The 20,464-nt window shown below is 49.3% G+C and overlaps 9 protein-coding genes across 9 annotated transcripts; 5 read left to right on the forward strand and 4 right to left on the reverse strand.

Moving 5' to 3' along the window:
• Positions 1-2: 2 nt before the first annotated feature.
• On the reverse strand, positions 3-549 carry An04g00620 (uncharacterized protein; the record flags this gene model as incomplete). Its single annotated transcript, XM_059747267.1, has 2 exons — positions 3-385; positions 456-549. Coding segments are annotated over 2 exons (477 nt in total), but the record flags the coding sequence as incomplete, so codon positions are not given.
• A 1,162-nt stretch (positions 550-1,711) lies between these two features.
• An04g00630 (uncharacterized protein) lies at positions 1,712-4,279 on the reverse strand (the record flags this gene model as incomplete). The annotated part of the gene is made up of 4 exons (XM_003188602.2): positions 1,712-2,906; positions 3,475-3,737; positions 3,795-4,036; positions 4,093-4,279. 4 exons carry the CDS (start codon positions 4,277-4,279, stop codon positions 1,712-1,714), a joined length of 1,887 nt encoding a protein of 628 aa, XP_003188650.2.
• An 804-nt stretch (positions 4,280-5,083) lies between these two features.
• Positions 5,084-9,376, forward strand: An04g00640 (uncharacterized protein; the record flags this gene model as incomplete). The annotated part of the gene is made up of 7 exons (XM_059747268.1): positions 5,084-5,165; positions 5,313-5,481; positions 5,956-6,300; positions 6,383-6,647; positions 6,707-6,941; positions 7,009-7,138; positions 7,189-9,376. 7 exons carry the CDS (start codon positions 5,084-5,086, stop codon positions 9,374-9,376), a joined length of 3,414 nt encoding a protein of 1,137 aa, XP_059600441.1.
• A 922-nt stretch (positions 9,377-10,298) lies between these two features.
• An04g00650 (hypothetical protein) lies at positions 10,299-10,516 on the forward strand (the record flags this gene model as incomplete). Its single annotated transcript, XM_001401392.3, has 2 exons — positions 10,299-10,361; positions 10,424-10,516. The coding sequence occupies 2 exons, from the start codon at positions 10,299-10,301 to the stop codon at positions 10,514-10,516; spliced, it is 156 nt and encodes a 51-aa protein (XP_001401429.3).
• Positions 10,517-10,993: 477 nt separating this feature from the next.
• On the reverse strand, positions 10,994-12,133 carry An04g00660 (uncharacterized protein; the record flags this gene model as incomplete). The annotated part of the gene is made up of 1 exon (XM_001401393.1): positions 10,994-12,133. One exon carries the CDS (start codon positions 12,131-12,133, stop codon positions 10,994-10,996), a length of 1,140 nt encoding a protein of 379 aa, XP_001401430.1.
• Positions 12,134-12,533: 400 nt separating this feature from the next.
• On the forward strand, positions 12,534-13,339 carry An04g00670 (uncharacterized protein; the record flags this gene model as incomplete). The annotated part of the gene is made up of 3 exons (XM_001401394.1): positions 12,534-12,620; positions 12,735-12,921; positions 13,023-13,339. 3 exons carry the CDS (start codon positions 12,534-12,536, stop codon positions 13,337-13,339), a joined length of 591 nt encoding a protein of 196 aa, XP_001401431.1.
• Positions 13,340-14,532: 1,193 nt separating this feature from the next.
• Positions 14,533-16,063, reverse strand: An04g00680 (uncharacterized protein; the record flags this gene model as incomplete). The annotated part of the gene is made up of 3 exons (XM_001401395.1): positions 14,533-15,265; positions 15,323-15,959; positions 16,030-16,063. The coding sequence occupies 3 exons, from the start codon at positions 16,061-16,063 to the stop codon at positions 14,533-14,535; spliced, it is 1,404 nt and encodes a 467-aa protein (XP_001401432.1).
• A 504-nt stretch (positions 16,064-16,567) lies between these two features.
• On the forward strand, positions 16,568-17,383 carry An04g00690 (hypothetical protein; the record flags this gene model as incomplete). Its single annotated transcript, XM_059747269.1, has 5 exons — positions 16,568-16,654; positions 16,705-16,816; positions 16,868-16,904; positions 16,948-17,035; positions 17,264-17,383. The coding sequence occupies 5 exons, from the start codon at positions 16,568-16,570 to the stop codon at positions 17,381-17,383; spliced, it is 444 nt and encodes a 147-aa protein (XP_059600442.1).
• Positions 17,384-19,750: 2,367 nt separating this feature from the next.
• On the forward strand, positions 19,751-20,267 carry An04g00700 (hypothetical protein; the record flags this gene model as incomplete). Its single annotated transcript, XM_059747271.1, has 2 exons — positions 19,751-19,787; positions 19,870-20,267. 2 exons carry the CDS (start codon positions 19,751-19,753, stop codon positions 20,265-20,267), a joined length of 435 nt encoding a protein of 144 aa, XP_059600443.1.
• Positions 20,268-20,464: the final 197 nt, after the last annotated feature.

The raw sequence follows: 20,464 nt of genomic DNA on the forward strand, positions 1-20,464 counted from the left end.
GCATCCTTCATTATCCACATTCGTTGTTCACCGTGGTCCATCTCCTGGCCTGGGCTGCTGTTCGGTACTTCTTGGACCATTGCCAGGAAGTCGGATGCTTGGCTGTAGGGGAGGGAGAAAGAATGAACATGTTCCTTGGAGTAGGCACTGAAGGATTTGGAAGTCGAGGGCAACGGCGTGACAGACAGGTTGTTCGGCAATTGGAGCAGAGGCGTGGCCAAGGACTCGTGGAAGGCCTCCGTCTTCTCCGGGAATACCAACGTAAGAAGCGCGGCATGGTCGACATTGCTGGGAACTGGAGCGTTTGGAACCTCCGACTGCCAGTTCCAGTCGGATTGAGAACCCACATAGAGTTGTCTACTCCCAGCAGTGAGCGATGACCAGTCTGCCTTTGCCACAGACTTGGTCCTATCGAAGATACTGTCTTCCAACAGACTGCTATATATGGAGCTAACCAGCAAGGCGACGGCGGCCACTGTATGTATCGGATGCGCGGATGCAAGCCGGGAGAGGGAGAGCAATCCCGGTGTGATCTTCTCCTTGAACCATGATGGAGTCTTCTGGGACGACACCGGCTGGCCCCCACGAGAGCGCGAGGGAAGAAGTGAGCCAGCCATCCTCTAGCGGGAATACAACAAGAACCGAAGAGGATGTCTTTAATCTCACGTATCGGCAATCACTCAGAGGAAGGCGATTGAGTGATTGAAGTAGAATGGAACAATTGACTGCCTCCCGAAATTAAAGGAGTAAGACGCAGCTTACCAAAATCCGGCCGAGTAGATTGACCGACAAAAGCAAGCATCCTCGCAGGAATTCAAAGAACTAGCGCGTTCGCTCGGCCGATGAGCGACAGCGATGACCTAAAACTAAAATCTCACCCGTTTGGAACAACAACGACAACAATGAACCCTACTTTACACAGTAGCCTAGTTGATCGTCCTAACTACTAGCCTACTGCTTAGTACGTAGTTACCCTTCGACCGAGTACATACTAGCCCGCCTCCGCATTCGCCGACATGACTGGTCCATGTTTTGTGGCACTCCCGTTATGGAGTGGATTATGGAGTACGGGTGTGGCAGTGCATTCATTCATCTCCAAGGAAGGGGAAAAATGTTGCCTAAAGTACTCCAAAACCATGGATTAGGGTATGTCTGGCTTTTTTGTGGACCGATCTCGACTATGTCCGTCCGCGCGCCCCGAGAAACCGCTAGATACATACTCCATGTAACTTAGCTTAGACTCGTCGTTGGTAGTTCCGGTATTGGCTGCATCGGTGGATTTCTTTTCTCACCGCAGGTAGATAGATGGGTATAGGGAGGACCATGGATGGATGGGTATGTGTCAGCCTGCGCCTTAACTACTTTGGAGTTAGTTAATGGTTAGTAAAGTGGTCTTCGGCTGGGATTGGCCGTTTCGGTTGACTAGTAGTTTGATGTTGTTGTTGTTTGTATTGGCTTGTGGTTTTTGTAGTGACGGCTCGGAGTTTGGGACAGCTTTCGCTGTGTGTACTTAGTTGCTACTTATTGTTTGCTGTGTTTGTATGGTGCTGTGGCAGGTCACATAGTAGGAGTTGGGTGGGATCACTTCTCACTCAACGCTCTACCAAAGACATCAGAGTATTTGGGTAGATATATAGATATTTCTACATGCTGAGCTTCTCAAACATACATACTATATATATAACTCAAAACATCAATACAATCTACTTTATCAATTCCCCTCCAACCCCGCCGTAACACCATTAACATACTCCGCCGCATCCATCCCCAACCTCGCCAAATCAACACCCCCCTGACCCGCCATCGCCCGAGACATCGCGCGGACAACTTCCTCCTCCTCCCAGATCGATGTAGGGGGCACTCCTCCCTCCTCTTCACCGTTCTCTCCACCACTCACCACCGAACCCGCCTTCATTGCCGGATTATCCACATTCATAGCGACCACCGTGCGCCAATACGCTTCATCCCGGTCCCTAAGCATCTTATCTCTGACGACCGCATTCCTCGCCACACTCACAGCATGCAGCTTCGACGTAGATCCCGAAAGTGCCCCCAATGACGCAGACACAACCTGCTCGACCTGTTCTGCCTGCGACGGCGGAGTAAAGAAGAACCTCCGTGTAGCGGAGAGCCAAATCAGCAGGGCGCATACCCCGTCAAAGATAGCGAACAGCAGCGGACGCAAGAGACCGATCTGATAGTATGAGCTAGACGGGACTGCTACGCCTGCGCGCACAGCCGCGGACGCGTACGCCATCGGGTCGTAGGACATGACCACGTAGATGTCTAGAAGGGCGAATGCAATGCCCATGATGGAGAACTCCTTGCGCCATTTACTTGCGTCGGAGCCGGCGAAAACTGAGGACGTTATCAATCCGATTGTGGCCATGTGGAAGAGGTGAGGGAGGAGGACGTTGAAGGGGAGATGGTAGATAGCGTAGGTGGTGAGGTTGTCGAGGGAGCAGAAGGCGCAGTTGGTTAGGGTTTCGGGGCCGAAGCGGAGGTATATCTTGCGGGCGACGATGGAGGTAAGCTTTGATTTGAGGAGAGTGTCGGATTCCGTGAGGGATTCATTGGGGCGGAGACGCGCGAGGCGCGAGAAGATGATGTCTGTTGATGTGGTGAGGCGGGAGTTGGTGAGGGTGAAGATGCTGGGACTGGGCGCGTGCGGGTTGAACGGGAGGCTGAGGCAGAAGAAGAGGGTTATGGTGAGGAAGAGGACGTTTAAGGCTCGACTGGCATCTTGGGGAAGAGGGCGTGGTGGTGGGCGGCTGGAGAGGGCGACGCGGAGGGTGCGGTAGTAGTTGATGGCTCGGGGGATGATGATGGGCGCGAAGAAGATGAGGACAGATTTGATTCTGATAAAAGGGATGTGGAGGTTAGTGGTGAGTCTGGATGAGAGATTCCTGGTAGGGTGAGCGCGTACGTTGAGAATGAGATCGCTATTTCACCCATCTTTGCGGATAATGGCGATGGCGCATTGCAGTTCAGTGGTAATGGGACATCCAGATTCAGGACGGTACAAGAAGCGGAAGTTGGCCTCAAGTGGGCTTATCTTATCGCCGGTGGGCGCTAAAGTATGTTTTCCTACTGGCCAGGCACGCGGATCAGGGACACCTGCTCAGCACATTAAACTTTCGATCTGGTTTTACGGAGCTTGGAGAAGATCATCGAGACAGTTTTAAAATAGAACTTGAATTCAAATCAATGGTTTGTGGTAAAATGAAACATGATTAAACGATTGATATTGCAAATAGAAATGCAAACCCCGAAAATCAGAACGTCCTTATTGCCTATGCTCGCTAATTGCCATACTGCCAACGCCAACGCACATGATGTCCCTGCATCTGAACTCCTTGTCGTGTCATCGCAAAAGCACAATGTTTCATTACGCTCCCTTAAACATGCGATGACTGCATTGCCGGGTGATGAGCGAGATCGGGTATAGTCATCCCTGCAGAGTCCCTCGAGTACTTCGATGACGCCGCATCATTTATGTTGATAGGGTTGACGGGCGAAGAAATCTTCAGGGGAAATCGCGTATTCTGTCGCATAGACATCTGCCTTTTTATCGAGCTTTGGGGGCTGTAGGTCGGCAAAGTTTCCTCCCTCTTCATACTTAGCTGGAATGAACGTTGGCTGCCATTTCGCGTCATCACTTTCTGGGGCGCCACTGCTCCATAGACGCGCACATGCCGTGCACTGACACCAAGATCGCTATCAGCGAAGATAAAGCTCTGTGGGTTTTTACGTTATAAGTTATGCGTCCAAAATAAACCCGAAGTCCGACTTACCGCAACCACGTTGATCACGCTCATGATCATGGCTAGAATGCCAGCAGAGAGCACAAGCCTCCAGAATGCCATCCCAAGAGATTCCTGGCTGGTGGCTTTTGTGTTCAGGTCTCCCAGGACTCCGACTCCCAGTATCAGCATTGCTATCGCCAAAGTGATGAACCCAGAGTTTTGCCCCAACAATGGCCAGTTCCGATCGAAGTAACCGCGGAGAATGGGAAGCTCGGAGATAATCAGGAATACTGTCACGATGAAGTATGAGCCATCTAGTAGAGTGTTTGGAGCATAGGCCACTTACTACTAACGCCTGCAGTGGCGACGTGGGAGACAGCCTCAAAAAAGAAAAAAGCTGTTAACAAGTCAATCTTGACCAGCATGACCGCACTGGCAGCAATGATGTCCAGAAACACAACAATGTTGATAACACGAATGGCGTTAAGAATCACATATCCTGGACCAGCCAGGGATTCTTTCAACGAAGCCATCATGATTTCGGTGTTAGGTCAGCGGCTCAGCTGCAGGGAAGCTCGAACTTTTCCGTGACCAGTATGAAGATGTGTGATTGTGTCTTAACAAGTTATAAAGTTGGATATCCGTTCTGATTGTAATGCACCTTTATACTCTGCAACAAAAACCTGTAGATTGAAAGGAATGAAAGGCAGGGACTGACCAGCAGCAGAGTGCTAATTGATATGGCTTATGAGCAAGGAAAGAAAGAACCACGAGGTCAACTCGGGAGTTAAAGAAAGAACGGGGACCCAAAGATTAACGAGAGAATTGAGAAAGACAGAGGATGTTATTATCTGTCAGATCTACAAATGCCGGACAGTGGTCTGCTTAAGCGGGACTGAAATGCCCAACAAAGACAAGAATAGACACAATAGGCGCGAACCTGAGGCTGAAACACTTTCGACACGACATTGAATGAACAATAGCCATTCATTCTGGCCCTTAGAAACACCCGTTACCTACTTGGGCGGCATATGCCCTTTTCCAGGTCCCTGACTCGATCAGTGTTCCTCTCGTCTTGGACTTCCTGATGGATCCCTCCTGAGCCAAAAGCCTGCAAGAATAAGCACCCAGCGCTTAGGGTCCTCGACTCAGAGCCATGGCTTCACGTATCCAGCGAAATTGATGAATAGAGATAGAAATTGTACCATAAAAGTGAGTTAAATGGTTTCAGCCCACGAAAAGTGCTCTGTTAACATCCATTGCTTCATCAGTTTGAGAGGTGCTGCTACTATACTATACTATATCTAGAGAAGGACGGGGAACGCCTGTGTTCAAGCATGAGAGAGGGAGGCAAGCGCCGAGCTGTTACCGGTTGCATTGCCACCAATACTTCCCACAATATTAATAGCAATGCACTGTGTAAGCGCTTGCTACGAGAATGGCTGTAACCAGACTGCGTCCGTTCCGGGTATCTCGGCCTATGGTAGACACATAAGTAGGATGGAGTGGGCGGTGTTTGGGGTGTTTAGTTGCAGCCTGACCAAGACGACGCTAATCCTAGATTAGTGCGTCCCGGGCACTTAGTCTTACCTTCCTATTCGGGTGCACCTCTGCCTTACTTCCCAGTATCGACACCCGCACTCTTCTGGGTGCAAAATCTACAAAACGATGGCTTTCAGACGACCTATCGAATGGATATTCTGGAACTTTATGTGGGGTTCTCTAAAAAGCTACAGTAAGTAGTAAGTGTTAAATGTTCTGCCTGGGTTCTCATACATGCGATGTACTAAAAGAGCAGATCTACAGGGATGTTGGACGCTACATGTCTTTGTCCAATCAAGCAAGCAACACAGCCGCCCACGGTACCCCCTTGACAAGCTGAACATACGCGGCGCAGCAGCTCGCATTGATTAGTTAAGGAAGGTCGCAATGGCCTTAATGAGGGGAGGCCCCGAGTCTTTAGGACCATTCCGAATTATGAAGGGCAACGCAACTATTCACCACCCAGGAAGGGTCGGTAGTTCATCAAGCCCAGTGAAAAAGCAGAATTGATACCATGATGGTAGGGTCTTTGTTTGGACGCCGATAGAAGAGGGGTTTAATAGCATTCTAGGGCGAGTATTATTTGCGTATTTTGTCCGCCGGGGCAGATCCCAATATCGAGTAAGCCATTTCAACTGCATCATGTCTGCTTGCTAACTGACAGTAGCATTATCGCCGTTCATGGACTCAACCCTAAAAGCAAAAAGAATCATGCTGAGAAGACCTGGGAGTCGAATGGGAAACTTTGGCTCAGGGATTTTCTTCCCAAGCAACTGCCACGAGCCAGGATTTTCCTCTTCAGTTACAACTCTAAAGTTGTAATCCAGTCATCCGCAGCTGGAGTGCGGGAGCAGGCACATGTCCTCCTTGACCGCTTAAGACTGGAAAGAGAGGTAGTCAACAGCAACTGTATGACTGGATTTGTCCCAGAAGCTTACATTGCCTGCAGAACTGTGAATATCGACCCCTGCTTTTCATTGCTCATAGCCTGGGAGGGATTGTTGTCAAAGAGGTATGAAGCTTCTTAGCTAGAAGCTGTTCTTGGGCTGTCTCTTATGGTTTCAATGCCAGGCGCTTGTACAAGCCAAACTCAGCACAACGTATGGCTCGATATGCACCTCAACATTTGGAATCGCGTTCTTCGGTACGCCACATCGAGGGACGCACCTCGCACGTGTGGGAGGCGTGGCTGCAAAGTTCGTGAGGGCTATATTAGGAACAGCGAGCAATACCCTACTGAAGGCTCTTTCAAAAGGCAGCCTTTATGCCCTGGAGCTATCTGCGAACTTTGACAAGCTTCTTGAAAACTATAAGTATCTGAGCTTTTATGAGACTCTACCATTCAAAAGCATCGGCATAGTAAGTATTTTAATAATGGACTAGGTGCTGGCACTAACAAGACTCACTGCTCGAATTAGGTCGTTGAAAAAGAATCTGCTGTTCTTGGCTTGCCTGACTCCCGTGAGAAAGCGGTCGCATTGAATGCCGACCATGAAGAGATTTGCAGATTTCACTGCGATAAAGACGATCGTTATCAATACGTGTCTTCGCTGATTGTCGAACTAGCGAATTCAGGGACGGAGCGGCCTTTGACCAGTTGCTTTGATGAATCAGACTCCACCCTTTTGGCCGGTGAAGCCGATCCTTGCTTCTGTAGGTCCTCTGCATTACTACATATATGAAATACTGGAAATCGGCTTACAGTGTACCAACCGGACAGGGATGGTACCGTTTACTCGTAATCCCGGGTTTGTTGGCCGTGAACACACATTAAGTCAGGTCATGGAGCGTATCATGCCACTTGGAAAGGTTCATTCTAGAGTAGCCTTGTATGGCCTCGGAGGTGTCGGGTAAGTTTTGCAGATTCTACCAGGAAGTTCTTGGCTAAGGGAACAACCAGTAAAACCCAGATAGCCATTGAGCTAGCGCACCAAGTCCATGACGCTCATCCCGGCGTTTCGGTGTTTTGGATTCACGCGAACAGTATCAGTCGGTTCCGAGAAAGTTATAATGATTTGATCAAGGAATGCGATATTGAATGTCCGCTCAATGATAAACAAGACAATCTCAGGCTTGTCAAGCAGTGGCTTGAAAAGCAGTGTAAACGCTGGTTGCTGATCATCGATAACGCTGACCAAGCCTCATTCTTCACGTTAGATGGCCGTCAATGTGAGAAAGGTTCCACGTCAGCCATGCAGCTGCAAGAGGACTCTCCAATCCTCCAGTACCTTCCTGAAAGTTCTTATGGATCCATTCTTATCACAACGCGGAACCGAGCTGCTGGTGTCAGATTCGTTAGGGGTGTTGGACAAAACATGATTGAAGTGGGAACTATGACCAAGGAAGAGTCGAGATGCTTGATCAAGTCTGCTTTAAGTGGTGATTATCCAACAGATTCAGATATGGATGAGCTCGCGGAGATGCTCGATTATTTACCGTTGGCAATCATGCAAGCCGCTTCGTTTATGGAAGAAAATGTGCTCACTGTGAATGAATATATGAGACTGCATAATGACAGTGACGAGACCAGGATGGGCTTACTGTGCGAGCCCTTCGAGACGTTAGGGAGAGACAGCGAAACCCCAAATGCTCTTGCTACCACTCTGATCGTTTCTCTAGATCATATCAATACCAAAGAGCCGAATGCCATCGATTCTCTGTCCCTCATCGCTTTTCTTGATCAACATCACATTCCGACAAGCCTGATGCAACAAAAGCTCACCAAACCGCTTGACTTGACAAAGGCGCTGGGCACGCTTAAGGCTTTCTCGCTAATAACAGCGAACGGAACCGGTCAAAGCTTCTCTATTCACCGGCTTGTACAACTTACCGTGCGCAAATGGCTGATCATCGAACATGAATTTGAAGATAAAGCTATCCATGCTATGGATATACTCGCGGAGTCTTACCCCGACGCCAAGTTTGAAAATTGGCCCACTTGCGCTGCTTATCTACCCCACGCGATGTCAGTTTTGAAATACACCCCCGAGCTACATGGGAAGTGGTTGAGAAGAAGGCTATACCTTCAAGAAGGAATAGCCTTCTATCTCTGGGAACGGGGTCGTTGTGACGAAGCAGAGGCATTGGACCTTCTCATTGTCGAAGAGAATAAGAAGGAATTTGGTATGGAACATCCAGAAACGTTAGAAAGCCTTGCTAGTCTGTCCTCGACATATTGTAGTCAGAATCGACTGTTAGAGGCCGAGAAACTGGACTTGCTTGTCATGACAACAAGAAAGCGGCTGCTTGGAACAAGGAACCGGTTGACTTTAACCAGTATGGTCAACTTGTCAAGCGTCTACAGAAGACAGTGTCGATTTTCGGAGGCGGAAGGTCTGATATTGGAAGCGTTAGAGGAGTCAAAGTCCTTGTTTGGAGAGGAGCATGAGATGACGACGGACATCATGGGACACCTTGGAAAGCTCTATCTAGAGCTAAACAGGTTGCCAGAGGCCGAAGCACTTGCACACAAAGATTGGACTGTTCGGAAGATAATGTATGGCCCGGGACACATTTGGACTCTGTCTGCTGCGGAGACGCTTCTTGATGTCTATATCGGCCAAAAGAGGTGGGCAGAGGCGAAAGAATTGGCCGTCCCCACCCTGCAGCTACTTGAGGAGAATATCGGTACTGAGGATTCCGAAACCCAGGAGTGCAGACAACGCTTGGTCGACATCTATGCAGGGCTGAATGACTGGCCAAACGCGGAGCAATTGGCACTGCAGGCGCTAAGTATAGCGTCGAATAAGCTGGGCCCTCATGATTGGGACACCCTTGTAATGAAGCATGATCTTTCGGAGGTATATGCTAATTGGAATAATATCCAGAAAGCCGAAGAATTGGAAAATGAAATTCTTGAGGACTGCCTCAATACATTCGGCCCAGACCATGGCTACACATTGTTTTTCTCGGCCCTGGTTCTGAAACGTCGGGGGGAGGAGACAGAGGCCATACAGCAGATGGTACGGTCCATAAAAAGGCTGGAATATTCGTTGGGACCTTACTTCAACCCGACCAAGTCTGCCACATACCTACTACAAGTGTGGTGCGGAGACGATGAAGCCGTGAACAAGCTCCTGGGAGATTGATGATACGAAAGAAACGTGGTCCCGGAAAACAAGCTGCTACTTACGACTCTACCGCCATCATAAAAGATAGAAGCGAATGTTTGATACGGGACACTGCGCCTTCGGCCTTGACTTCCCTAAAAGCCAAACCGACGAGGAAATAGTCGCGCGTCGAGGAATTTTACACTAGGTAATCATTGCTTAACACCGACCATCAAGAATCAGTCCTAATCCGCTTGCAGTAGGCCATCATCGTCATGCCCTGGGGGAGGCCGCTTGTTGAGAGGTCCTGCGGTAAGGCGGGCCTGTTAATGCTATTTGCAGCGACTTTTGTGTCACCCGACGCTCTACGCTTCCGAGGGCTCCAGAGTCGTGGTGACCAGTCGTCCTCTCAGCCAGCCAATCAAATCTGGGGCCACCCCATGTACTCCCATGTACCGTAAAAGGTTGCGGGACATGCTCATGTTTGTGTGATAAGGGACGGCGCGAGTACATCCAAGTTACGCAGGTTTACCTAGACTGGTGACAATGACTGTGTTAGCCACATGTCTCAATTCATCACTAATTCATACACTATATGTCTCAGCCGCAATGTCTCTGGGTCTGTGTATGCTTGCATTTGTCTTCCTGACAAAACCAACTTGTTGAATTACGTAGCACTACATGCAGTCAATATTTGTTGTTCGACGGGCAGATGACCACAGTGAGATTGGGCGACAAGGCCGAGAAGACTGAATGAGGGATTTCCGGGGGCGGCGGCTCGGCGGCCTGCAGAAACCGAAAAGGGATGCCGGAAAACCTTCCATGCTGCGGTTCAAGATCCCGAAGAGGCAAAAAAGCCACACTTCAGTTCCCTTCACCTCCACTCTTCCCACTTGCTTTGAAAGGGCCGCCTGCGCAGTACAGATTACGATATAGTGACCTGTGACACCCGACTGTCAATATGGCCCGAGGAAACCAGAGAGACAGGGACCGTGAGAAGAACCTCAAAAAGAAGGCGCAAACGGTGAGTCCTTGCCCAAAATGCAGCAAATTTTTCCTAGTTACTGACAGGCTTTTGCTGCATAGAAAACCAAGACTGAGGTTGGCAAGGGTGGTATACTGGCCAAGAAGGAGAATGATGCTGATAAGATGAGAGCGAAACAAGCGTTGGGTATGTGAGGCTTTGATCTACTGTTCTTGCGCCACCCTTTGATCACTATCTTACTGACTCTTCATCGTGTTTAAAGCCAATCAGCGGAAAGAAGCTGAAGCACTTGCAGGGGCCAAGAAGAAATAAAGATATCTGTCTTCGCCCACGTTGTATAAGTCAGACCGGGGTGTCCTACGAATTTTCGATATCGCATAGTCCTCGTCTACGATTTTGGTTACGCATTTTTCCAACTTGTATGATTCCATCCGGGAGGCTGTTTCTTGGGTGCCCGAACTGGATACACTTGATACTGGGACGAATGTTAAGGCTAGCAATGTGACTGGCTGGCTTTATCAAATGGGTGTGCGTTGCAGATACATGTGACAAGACAATGGCATTTAGCGAGGCGTTCTATCAAACAGCGTTCAAGTTTGCATAAAAGACGGCGCATATGGTGCAACAAACCTTTACATTGTGATATATAATACATAGTGTCTACCCTATCTCTATCCCGGGCCGTGTCGTTGGTCCGCCTGCTGACCAGCAACCCAAGCAGCCCTTGCCCTTTCCAAGCAGCCCTTCCACCCGTCTGCAGCCCCAACCTCAGACAAAGGAAGGTTTGCCAATGCATTTGACAGCGTTTTGCATTGGGCTTTTGTTGAGGCTCCTACGCCTGTCATCTTTGTCGCCAAATTCACAAACGTCCAGATGCTTTCGCCTTCCCAACCAACGTTCAACGCGAATCGCAATACCCTGTCAATACAGTCTGTTCTGGTCTCTTCATCACGAACCGAGTCCAGTAGGCGCAAAGTGAACATCCAGCCGGAAATGTCACTGGGATGTGCGAGACACCAGTCCAACACTTCTGGTATGATTAAGGCAGCTAGACGCGCAGAAGCGCATTCTTGGTCTTCATCACTGCCCGATAAGATGTCGAGAAGTTGTCTTAAATAAGTGAATCCGTAGTAATTTTTCGGGTGCAGTTCTCCGGATCGGAGAACAATAGATACTTCCTTCTCTAGCACCTTTTGGCTGGAAACGATCTCCTCGTCATCTTCTCTCCCGGCCAATTTTCTGCTACTGTCAGATAGCATCTGTCTCAACACCCATAGCCGGTGGTTATACAGTGTCGGAGATTTCGTATGACGATGCAGTGGAGAGCAAATGTAGGTGGTCAGTAGAGACATCTCTGTATCCAATTCACGGATGAGCATCTCCCGATGAGTATAGCCGGCGTCCGCAGAGCCAGCACGCTGGCTTAGGGCAGCCAGACGTCTTTTGCGCCAGCTGCATGCCGTCAGATGTTCACAATCGAAGAGGAGGATAATTTCGCTGGCGTTTAGCAGGCCGTCTCTTCGTTTCTGTAGTAGGGACTCGTTCTGCGGGGCTTTGCGCTCGTCTTCATGACCACTGGCATCGGAAAAATAGAACGGCTCGTTTGATGCATCGAAGAATATTCGTCTGGCCGTTACGAAAGCCTGAACCAGGTACTTCTTCGTAAGTCCGACCGAGTTCCCATCTTGTAGCAGTGGACCAAGACCGGGCGGGAGTATCTCGATCTCTAAGACGTTATTATCTTTGCGTCTGGCGGAGAATATTCGAGCGAGTTCATGATAAGCGGCATTTTCATCCGGAGGAGTAGACATTGAGGATCACCCGCCTTGCAGCATGGCGTACGAATCGTAGTAATAGCGGACGTTATGTTGATGTTGGAAAGGACATGGTTTAAAGCTCCGGGGGGAAATGAAAGTGCCGCGCCGCGGCCGACGGGCGGGAAACAACGTGACAACGTCATTTGCTTTCTCACTCCAATCATGGATGTCATTTCTCTTTCAGCCTCAGCCTTGGTCTCTCTTTGTCTGCTCGCTCATTGTTAAGCTCGAGCTGCCTTTTGGAAATTTGCTTGTCTGAGGAAGGTCGCACACATCACTCTCCCCACAAGTCGGTCGGGCTTCGTGGTTTTTTTTGCGCACATCTCCGGGAACCATTTCGATCTGTTCCTTTCCCTCCCCTCCATCAATTGATCGCACCAACGTCTAGCCCACCATGTTGTCGCTCCTGTGGTCGGTTTTTCTTGTCCATGTAGCCATTTATTTGGTTAATACCATTGGCGCTAGCACGATTGATAATCTGGTACGTTCTGTCTGGAAGCTTGCTGGGTGGCGGCCTTGTAGCTGTCATGTCTTAAGCTATTCTCTCGCACACCAAATGTCAGAGTGTAAGGTAAAGCTAACAAGTATAATCTAGCTATGGCTCCTCTACCTAAAAGTCCCGACCTCCACGTCGAAGAAATACAAAGAACAAAACCGACTCAAACGCGAGGTTGTCCAGCTGAAGCGGGACATGAACAACACCAGCTCACAGGATGAGTTTGCGAAATGGGCGAAACTCCGACGGAAACATGATAAGACCATGGAGGAATATGAGGCGATAAGTACGTTCGATTCCAATCGCAGTTACAGTCTATAAATATGGACTTCGGAGGTTGGGGAGAATAGCTGGTTGAAGTGAGAGCTAACAAAAGCGGTTCAACAGACAAACAACTCGTTTCGCAGAAAACCTCTTTCGACTGGGGCGTCAAAATCGTTCGCTGGTTCGGTACATCTGGTCTCAAGTTCTTCCTGCAATTCTGGTACTCGAAAACGCCTGTCTTCCATCTGCCAGAGGGTTGGCTTCCTTACTACGTGGCGTGGCTGCTGTCGTTCCCCCGTGCGCCCATGGGGTCGGTGAGCATCCAGATTTGGAGTAATGTTTGTGCGACGGCGATTACGACTATGGCGGAGGTGGTGACGGCTGTTCTGTTGCAGAGGGCTACTGCTGCTGCTGCGCCTGCTGCGAAGAAGACACAATGAAGTTATGTATGTATGCTATGCTAATGTATACATGGATGATTTAAGCTACGTGGAGTTGGATGTGTAAAATAAGACAGTTATTCGTTGTTTCTTGGGAGATAGTTGCATTCATATTTCTTCAGGTTATAATAACGTTGTAATAAGGATATCAATAATGAGTATGTGTTTGTTCATCAGATAGAAAAACAATCGTTTATCGTCAACAACCCCATACCGTAGTAGGGGTTTCAGGGCTTGACTCTATGATTGGTATATCATCACACGAACAATATCAAAACATCATCAAGAATAGATAGATGGAAAGTAAAAGTAGAGTCCGGCTCCTTCGACAGAGCATCTGCGACGGAAGCCAGAAGATGAACCTAATCACCAAGGCCCACAATCACCGCTTTCCATAAGCTACAGACTCGTAAAAGAAAAATATCATGGAAAAAATGAACTCCTCGCCTCAAGAATGAGCCCCATTGAGTTACCCCCTTGATTTCCCGATGAATCCTCCCCAACTTTTCAGCCGAATGGAGGTCTGTTCGAAGAAATATATAAGAGGGCAATCGCATGACTATCCAAACACGACGAAAGGCAACCCAGATAAAACCCCCTCTCCAGCACTGCCCTGCACCAACCATTGTTACCCACAAGCCGGTCAAAACCTGTGTTCGGGTACAGAGACAACACTGGGAGGGGAATAGGGCGTATAAGCCGCTATCGAATTGCTTCTATGGCGGCGCGTTTCCGCATTGCCTGACTGGGCCCTGCAAGAGGACGTTTAAACAGTCAGGATGTCCGGGGACTTTCTCCCAAAGCTGGAGGAAGAGAGAATCATAAAGATATCTCTCTGTGTGTGAGCTTTGAATGCGATTCTTTGAGCGAGGAGTTGGGAGAGAAAGGGAAAGAAGAGGAAATTCGGACTCGGTGCGTGGGTTTTTTTATAGCCGATTAGTCAGGATGTGGAGCTGTGGGTCGTGATGGGTCATGTGACTTTGATTTTCTATGGTGTTGCGTTTAGTGCCTGAGGCATGTTGAGAATTTACTGAGAATAGTAATTTTACTGGACAGAATCAAGAATCAAAAATTGCTTGTTGAAGCGAAAGTAATGTCCCTATTTTTTCATGTACAATCAATTGAACTCCGGGTAATTCTTGTTTAATGCCATAAGGAAGAAATACAAAAGTTTATATACCCCCCCCATCCCTCTAAGCCTTAGACTTGGCCTTGGTCTTCTTCTGGACCTTCTTGGCCTTCTGAGCGGCTGGGGAAGCAGCTTCTTCGGTGGTCTTCTTCGGGGTAGACTTCTCTGCCGACTTGGGAGTCTCCTGCACAGCAGGGGACTGAGCAGCCTTCTTGGTCTTCTTGTTGGTCTTCTTAGGGGTATCTTCAGCGGGCTTCTCGGCCTTGGGCTCCTCGACCGGGGCAGCCTCAATAGCCTTGGCGGGTTCTTCAGCAGCGGGCTCAGATGCCTCGATCGCCTTGGCCTCCTGGACAGGAACCTCATCCACGCTCTTCAGTTGCGGAATGTCGAGGTCGTAGCCCATGATAGCCTTGAGCTTCTCGACCTTGGCGAGGCGTCTCTTCTGCTCCCTCTCAATGCGCTCCGTCCACTGCTCTCTCGTCTTGCCCTTGTCCAGACGCTTCTTCTCGATGCGGTTCCAGGGGGTGCGCTTGAACCGTCTGTTGGCACCCTTCCAGACCTCCGGGTGGAGCTGTTCGGGGGACACGTATTTGCACTTCAGGATGTGACCGTACATGAGGTAGTTGTCCATGGTGGCAGCGACAATCTTAGCGACAGAGGTAGATGCGAACTCGATGAAAGCATAGTGCTTGGAGCGACCGGTGATACGGTTACGGGAGAGACGCAGGCGGGTAATGTCACCGAACTGGCTGAAGTAGGCGCGCATCTGGTGTTCGTAGAAACCGTGGGGAATGCGTCTGTAGCATAGCGTGTCAATAGTAGTCACAAACGAACTTCCTGACGGTTCAACTTACCCAACGTAAACCGTTCCAGGCTCCTCTGCTTGACCGGCATTCTCCTTCTGCTTCTTCAAGATCTTGCGCTTGGCCTTCTTCGAATCGGGGATCTTAGGGACCGGCTGGTCGGGGTTGAAGCCTTCATCGCCAGACTCATCCTCATTGCCACTGCTCTCAAAGCCCTTGATAAGGGCGGCTGTGCGGTCGTCCTCCTCATCCTCACTCTGACTAGCATCCGAGGCGGCGGACTCGTCTTCCTCTTCAGATTCTTCAGGGACAGGCTCTGCCTTCTTAGCCTTCGTGTTGGTTTTGGCGGGCTTGGATTTTGTCGCAGGAGCAGCAGTTCCGTCCTCCTTCTTCGACTTTTTGGTGGTAGGCTTCTCCTCCTTCTGAACCTTGGTCTCAGCAACTTCCGCCTCGGAGTCACTGTTGTCGTTGTCGCTCAGGAAATCGGCCGCACGCTTGCGAGGCTTGATCTGTCTGGCGGGCTGGCCATTGGCCTTCGCCTTCGAAGCGCCATCGGTCTTTGCAGCCGACTCTTTTTGGTTGGCCTTCTTGAGGATAGACTTGGGGGCGTCCTTGGGGGATTCGGCAGGCTTGGCCTCGACCTTCTTGGTCTTCTTTGCGGGCGAATCGGCGGCAGCGGCGGCGGCAGCTGAGCAGCGTCAGTAGGCGTACCAACGGGTTGAGAATGAAAATCTCTCAAATGGTGTAACAATACATACCCTTGCGCTTCTTGTCCTTCTTGTCGGGGGCCATCCTGCTGTGATTTTTGGGGAAAATTGCAGGTCGTTCCTGGAGGACTACAATCGGAGGATCGCAAAGGTGCGGGAAACTTTTTTTCTGCTCGCATTTTTTCGGCCGCCAAGCGGTGAATGCAATCCAGCCCGGCCGACGGGGCCTCGCCGCGACTCCAACTCTAAGCTCTTGTTTCTCCGCAACCCAACCCTCTCACACGTCCGTTTGTTTGCACGCACTTACCGGGGTCATGGGGAAATCGGCAAAGGCGAATAAACCCCTCACCCAGGAAGAGATCTGGGATGATTCTGCCCTTGTCCAGAGCTGGGATGAGGCTGTCGAGGAATACAAAGTATGCGCTTCCTCCCCGCGCACGTGATCCGTTCGCTGACCCGAACATAACAGCTCTACCACAGCATCCATGCGAAGGGGGAGAATGTTGAAGATGTCCTGAGGGAAGCAGAGGCTGCTGAGAAAGCTGAGGTGGAGCAAGATGAGCAGCCGTTGGACGAGTCGGCCGACCGCATGGATGCCGATGTCGACGCCGACACTACTGCCAATGCAACAACTCCAGCCGAACCTCAACAGGTGTCACAGGCCAAAATGTCGCAGGTGAGTTACTCAGTTTGCCGGATGAATCTACTAGGCTGACTTCATTCTAGGCTGCGGAAGGGCCAGAACAACCCTTTGTACAGGGTGCCCAGGTCACGGAGCAAACGGCCGGGCCCAGTCCCGTAGGAGCGCCTCCTATGCCTCATGCCACCCTATCACAAGGTAAGATGCATTGCCTCCTTTTTACACTCTGGAGAAACTGACTTCCTTTAGTGCAAGACGAAGGACTCAAAAACCTCATGATGGCTTGGTACTATGCTGGATACTACACTGGTCTATATGAGGGCCAACAGCGAGCAAACCAGAACAGGAGCTCATAACCCAGCTGAAAGTACAGTAACGAAAGTGGCAGGTATTTTTTCTGCGTTTACCGCTATCCTGGTAGGTTGCATTGGAGTATGTGCGCAGAAAGCTGAATCCCCAGGACGGCCACAGGCGCAAACAACATCCCGTCTGGGTACAGGCCAGGATTAGATTAGAATCTCCCTCCAGGCGGCTGCAGATGGGCATGCGCCTTGTTGGTGAGATACTACCTGAATAGGTGGGCTTGTCATTTGGCCACGATCACCGGTTGTGACCTTAGAAACCCACATGAAGACTGTGAAACAGCACTGCGTATATCGAATGAAGCGCAGCGACCCCATTGGCGGCCTCACCCTAATCCCTATGACTTCGTTTGGTCTAGATTCTGAATATCATTCTCATGTCTATCTGCCTCCTCTTGCTTAGAAATGCGCTTTGGGGTTTTATATATCCTCAGTCCTTCCGTCCATTCTGAATTTCCTTTTATCTTCCAAGATTCCCTTATATATATACCATCAATCTCATACTGCCAGTTGCAGCTGTCATTCAAATTTCTCGTCTTGTCTAGTGCATACCCAGAAAAACAAAAGGAAAGCTGGCAGTCTACAAGTTTTTCGTTCTCTAAAACAACCTTCACCATTTGGACTCCTTACATACTATGGTGTACCCATTCCAGGAGGAGCTGGAGCACCAGTCTTCTGAAATGAACCGTGGGCTCTGTGAAGACTCACATGCTCAGCTGATTATCCATGGAGAGGATTCTTGCAATACCGTGGTGATTGCTGTCGCCCGGTGAAGCCTTACGTCTTGCACGTTGCTGGAAGCATGTATATAACCTTCAAAAGAGGTGAGATTGAAACATGATGACTTTTAGATACAAGGCTCATTGACTGTTCGTATAGACTCCATCAATGTCTGAATGGGTCGAGGACTGTGCTCCAATGCTCTGTCAGGAACGTGGAGGATGAGGCCATGTAACTAGATGCATGTCCCATCCTTAGAGGCTATCACGTATATATACACCATGATTCCCAATATCGATATGTTTCAGAACCACCATTTCCCATCGTTCAGAAATCATCAATTTCGAGAACCCAAATTATTTATTAAAATCTCAGGACCTTCCTGCTCAGTAAGTCATGGCTTCTCTCTCCCTCTCATCAGATTACGCGATTAACAAGGATCTGCAGGTCAAGATACGAATCTCAGAGCAACCAACCCTGCTGTCAGCTTTCGCCAACTAGCTGTGACAATCGAGCGATCCTGATCAGTTGTTGCCCTGCGCGGTGGCGATTCTCATACAACCTGGTTGTCCTCAGTGACCCGCAGAATCCCAATGAGGGAAATTACCTGCACTTTAATCACGAATGGAATTTAGATTTAGGCTTTCGAGCATCTTGCATTTCCTCTTTTCCGTGGATGATTCCTGTTAGGCCTGGGAACCATGGCGGCCTGCGCTACGTATTGACTGAGAGCGAATGAAGAACAGGCCCAGAGAAGCCTTACGAGAGCTTTCTCAGGGCAGATGGGAATCGAATTTGGGACCACAAAATGTCGTCTTGCCGCCAACACTTCAATTTCTGCTGCAAATACACCATCGAACCGGCCTCTCTCGCTGAACACAATTAGACAAATTCTTTCCCAGGTCATCAGCGTATGGAGATGGAAGCACTGAATCTCTCGGAACTGTCGATCTTCATCAAATTCATGTCCCTGAAGCAACCTATTGCCTCAGTCGTGTCACTGGAAATGACTGATGGACCTGACCTATCGGCCTATGTGTACATTCAACAACTTCGCAACATCAGTCTTGACCATTTTATCTGACATTCTGGGGCAACGATAAGAGCAATGGAGAAACATGCATGTCCATTACCCGATGTTATCCTGGCTGAGAACTGTCTTCTGTGGTGTCATTCTAAGAAGTTCATTCCGAGAATACCATGTTGCCGTTGATGTACCATTCTTATACGCCGCATCACAATGATACGACATGCTGCAGCCCGCATCTATACTTTCACTTGCGACTTGGCATTTCATTGACGCAGTGAGTGAACTTCCCGAGCCTCGACGCATCGCCAATAGCTCCAGTCATGTCAATTTTGACTTCACCGAGCCAAATCATCAGATATCGCAACTGAAGCACGAAGAGTTTTTGAACTTAGACATCAACATTACCGCTCGGTATCTGCTTGCTGGTCTATGGTCCAGCCGCTTCCATTGATTCTGGTCATGTCTGTCCAACAGTCCTATAATGCCATCAAAGTTTGCCTACGGCACAATTCTCCTCGTTTCAGGAATATATTATGTTGTCGCAGACCGCATTTTGCTCCTGCGATTCCGGCCTTAATGCCATGATTCCAATGACTACAAGTTCCGAGGCCCTTTGTGTACGAATCATTAGAACGAACATCCGAAAGTCCCACGAACCTAAGGACTTCGCTACGCGCCGGAAAGTCGTGCTGCGTGTACATGTCTCTTCCAGCTTCTATAAAGCGGATAAACTGTCATCTCGATGGTTGGTCTCATACAGAGTCATCGACAAAGCGCTTAGTGGCCATTCATTTCGAAATATTTACCGAACTCGATCTGAAGATAGCCTCAGATGTTGCCGTATCCGCAGCCACGGAGATTCTCGAAGCCATCCTCCTCCAATCGTTCGGAAGAAAGATTAACAGTTCATTACAGAACTTATAATGCCCGGGTCTCGGTAAGAGCCGTGAGCACACGAAAACCGGATTACTCGTACTCGGTCTTCCTGACTGCTCCCGAGCCTACGATATCACATCAACCATGACGGATGTATTTCTGACAAATGAAATAAGACTACGTGCGCTGCGGCCCGAGAATACTGAGATAGCTCTCGGGATTAAGAGACTCATCTTGCGATCCACTCTACTAAAGCTGTAAAGGCCTCGCATCGCACAGCACATGCAAGGAAAAATCCAAATCCTGCGCCTGCGAAGGCGTTCCAGACCAATTAAGCTGTTATATCAGAGCCCAGAAACAACCCCTCCATCACCTTTCTGGCATGTCGCTATTTTGGCCTTGCCCTGGATTATCTGTTAACCTGGGTGAGCAAATGAAGGACTTCAGCGGAAACATGCTTCAGTATACTTTACCCTGGTTATCTATCAGCCGAACATCGTGGACATCGCATGTTATAAAGATGCAGTGGACTTCGGAAGATTTGAGGGTTGCTTATAATCTGGAAGGTCATAACCTTGGGAGTGCTGTATCAGACCGGCCTGGTGCTGGAGGATGTGGTAGGTACTGTACTCTTATGGAACGAAAAGCGTTCTCGTCTTGATTTGACTAACATAGGTGCAGGCCACATATATATCAGACATTACCTAGCGAGCCAGTATTTCAAATAAAACTTCTGGTCTACCGGCAGTGGTGAGACCGAACCGAAATCTCACTCCAGCCAAACGCCTTATCCGGACATCCCACCGACGGCGAGACCACCAGCCAAATGAAGTATGCCGGCTATTGATTTCGCTTTTT

This window comes from Aspergillus niger, assembly GCF_000002855.4.
Source record: "Aspergillus niger supercontig An04".
In the NCBI taxonomy this organism is placed as follows: domain Eukaryota; kingdom Fungi; phylum Ascomycota; class Eurotiomycetes; order Eurotiales; family Aspergillaceae; genus Aspergillus; species Aspergillus niger.